Source organism: Pinus tabuliformis, chromosome 6 (genome assembly GCF_031772625.1).
Source record: "Pinus tabuliformis cultivar Carrire ecotype Pingquan chromosome 6, CPIR1, whole genome shotgun sequence".
NCBI lineage: Eukaryota > Viridiplantae > Streptophyta > Pinopsida > Pinales > Pinaceae > Pinus > Pinus tabuliformis.
Genome location: NC_142292.1, coordinates 1,866,137,306 through 1,866,139,591, shown reverse-complemented (window position 1 = coordinate 1,866,139,591; position 2,286 = coordinate 1,866,137,306). Strand labels below are relative to the sequence as shown.

Sequence of the window (2,286 nt, the reverse complement as noted above, 5' to 3'; positions counted from 1 at the left end):
TTCTCAGCATTTTCAGTTTCCTTAATTGTAGCACAACTTACTATTTTTAGCAGTTTTTTGGGTCCTGAACTTCCGGAGCCGTTTTGAGGCCCTAAACGACGTTTTTTGGGGAATCCGAGGGCAACACGAGTCCATGGAATGGACTGGTGTTGCTCGTTCCAACAATGATAGTGCTCGGATAGATCTTTCTAATGAGCTATTGTACGCGTCAAACGGAGATCATATGCCAAAGTTACGACCCCGGGAAGTTGATGTACCAACTTACCCCCAAACGGGGCCCACAGTTTGGCGTTTCATCTCCTAGGGTTAGGTTTTGGAATGTTAAGGGTTTTTCCATTGTTTCTCAACAATAAATAGGCCTTCGAGCCTCATTGTAACACAGTTCAGAGGCATGTAGCCATCACATCTCTTCTCAGAGATAAGCTACCATCGCCCTAGCTAGTTTATTTCCATTTCTGTTTGTAAGCATATTTCAGTATTTTCCATTAATGAAATGAAGTATTATTTCCGCTGCATCTTTGTGTATATGGTTATCTCTGTAATTTGTTGCGTTCCTGTTTAAATCCGGATCAATAATCGTCTTCATGAAAAATTTAGCTCCCTTGCAGCTTGAAATAAATCCAGGGCCTGGATATTCCTTCTCTGTCTCTTTCTGTTTCTCCATTGCCATCGCAAAATCGAACACAGGGCACCCCTAAAATCTAGAATTCTCTGTCACATCTAAGCCCAGAAGAAGACGATTAAATTAAACAGGGCAAGGCCTTTCTGAGCGGGAGCCGGCAGTCTGAGATACCAATTATCTCTGGAAAATGAAGGCAGAAAGACGCGCAGGAAAGTTCTCTGGCTTTTCTGTACCGTCAGGATCAACACAGAGGCTGAAACATCCCAGGTATTCCTATACGGCATATACTGGATGGTTCTTTGATTTCTTATCTTTACTTACAACGTATTCCAGCTTCGTCGCTCGATCATGGCGATCTTAGGGTGCAGGTAACGCGACACTTGGTATCCATGCGGTAGCATGAAGTCCAGCGGTCCAGCTGTGGCGACTTTTATATATTTATATATTCTAATTGTCATATTATTTTATTTAATAATTTTTTATATAACTTTTAATTATTCGTTTTTTCTTTTTATTACTAGCCTGTTTATTACCACGTCCGTATTTGCCCAGTCTTGATCCGACCATCTCTCGTTAGACTCTCGGTTTCTTGCCATGGGTGTGTAAAACACACCCTCATTGATTCTTTTGAGCAGATCTTTTGATTGCCATGGGCTTTTGCATGACGATGTTTTTGTTTAAGTGACTTTATTTCTCTGGATTGTAAGGTGTGCTTGACTCTAGCAATTTGTTACTTAGCATGCAAGCAATTGCTGTAGGATAATTTCTCTACGTTGAGCAAGTTCCTTGGGTTAATTTCAGTGCATACTTTGAACTTTAACTTGATGGAATTTGTTCTTGTGCCTTATACCGTTCTGAATTTTCTTTTAAAGCATTACTGTAGCATTCCTATTGACCGAAATTTGACTAAACTTCTGTTTTGCGGTTGTGGCTGGCAGGCTTACATGTTTAAGTATGATTCAACTCATGGGGTATACAAAGGGAGCTTGAATATTGTTGATGATACGACTCTTGAAATTGATGGTCACAGTATTACTGTCAATTCTAAAAGGTATGCCCCTTAACATTAACCAATGTGTAAATAAACACTGATAATTATGATTTAGAGAATAATGATGCTATGATCTCTTGGAAACCACTGCTACAGGGATCCTTCAGAGATTCCCTGGGGTAACTATGGAGCTGAGTATGTTGTAGAATCATCTGGAGCTTTTACAACAACCGAGAAGGCTTCTGCACATCTTAAGGTATATTTTTTGTGGTAATTTTTGTATTTTTTCTGTTTGCATCTATAGTTTTCCATCGACAAATGTACTTAAGATTGTTGCATCTATATTTTTCCATCGACAAATGTACTTCCTGCAAACATTGTGTTACTTTTATTATCCCTTGATGTCAACAGGGGTTGAAGCTTCTGTATCATGCTCATCTATCCGTATCAAGCTTACTGAATGCGAATAGAACTCATATCATGTCTTTATTAGGAAGATGCAACTATAAACATAATTTGTGCTTTCCATATGAGAGTTTTAGTTTGGATTTTTTGTTCAACTTGCACTGTATGTATGATGCAATCAGTTTAATCTTTTGCACTGGGACTGCAGGCAGCACTTGTTAAGGAACCGGGTGTATCTGTCAACCGTGTTGTGTGGAGTCCAGATGAT

General features: G+C 39.3%; 1 protein-coding gene across 1 annotated transcript; it reads left to right on the top strand.

The window, feature by feature from the left end:
• Positions 1-1,431: 1,431 nt before the first annotated feature.
• On the top strand, positions 1,432-1,902 carry LOC149266561 (glyceraldehyde-3-phosphate dehydrogenase GAPCP2, chloroplastic-like). Its single transcript, XM_089396958.1, has 2 exons — positions 1,432-1,673; positions 1,770-1,902. The coding sequence occupies exons 1-2, from the start codon at positions 1,447-1,449 to the stop codon at positions 1,885-1,887; spliced, it is 345 nt and encodes a 114-aa protein (XP_089253084.1). The 5' UTR covers positions 1,432-1,446; the 3' UTR covers positions 1,888-1,902.
• The last annotated feature ends 384 nt before the right edge of the window (positions 1,903-2,286 follow it).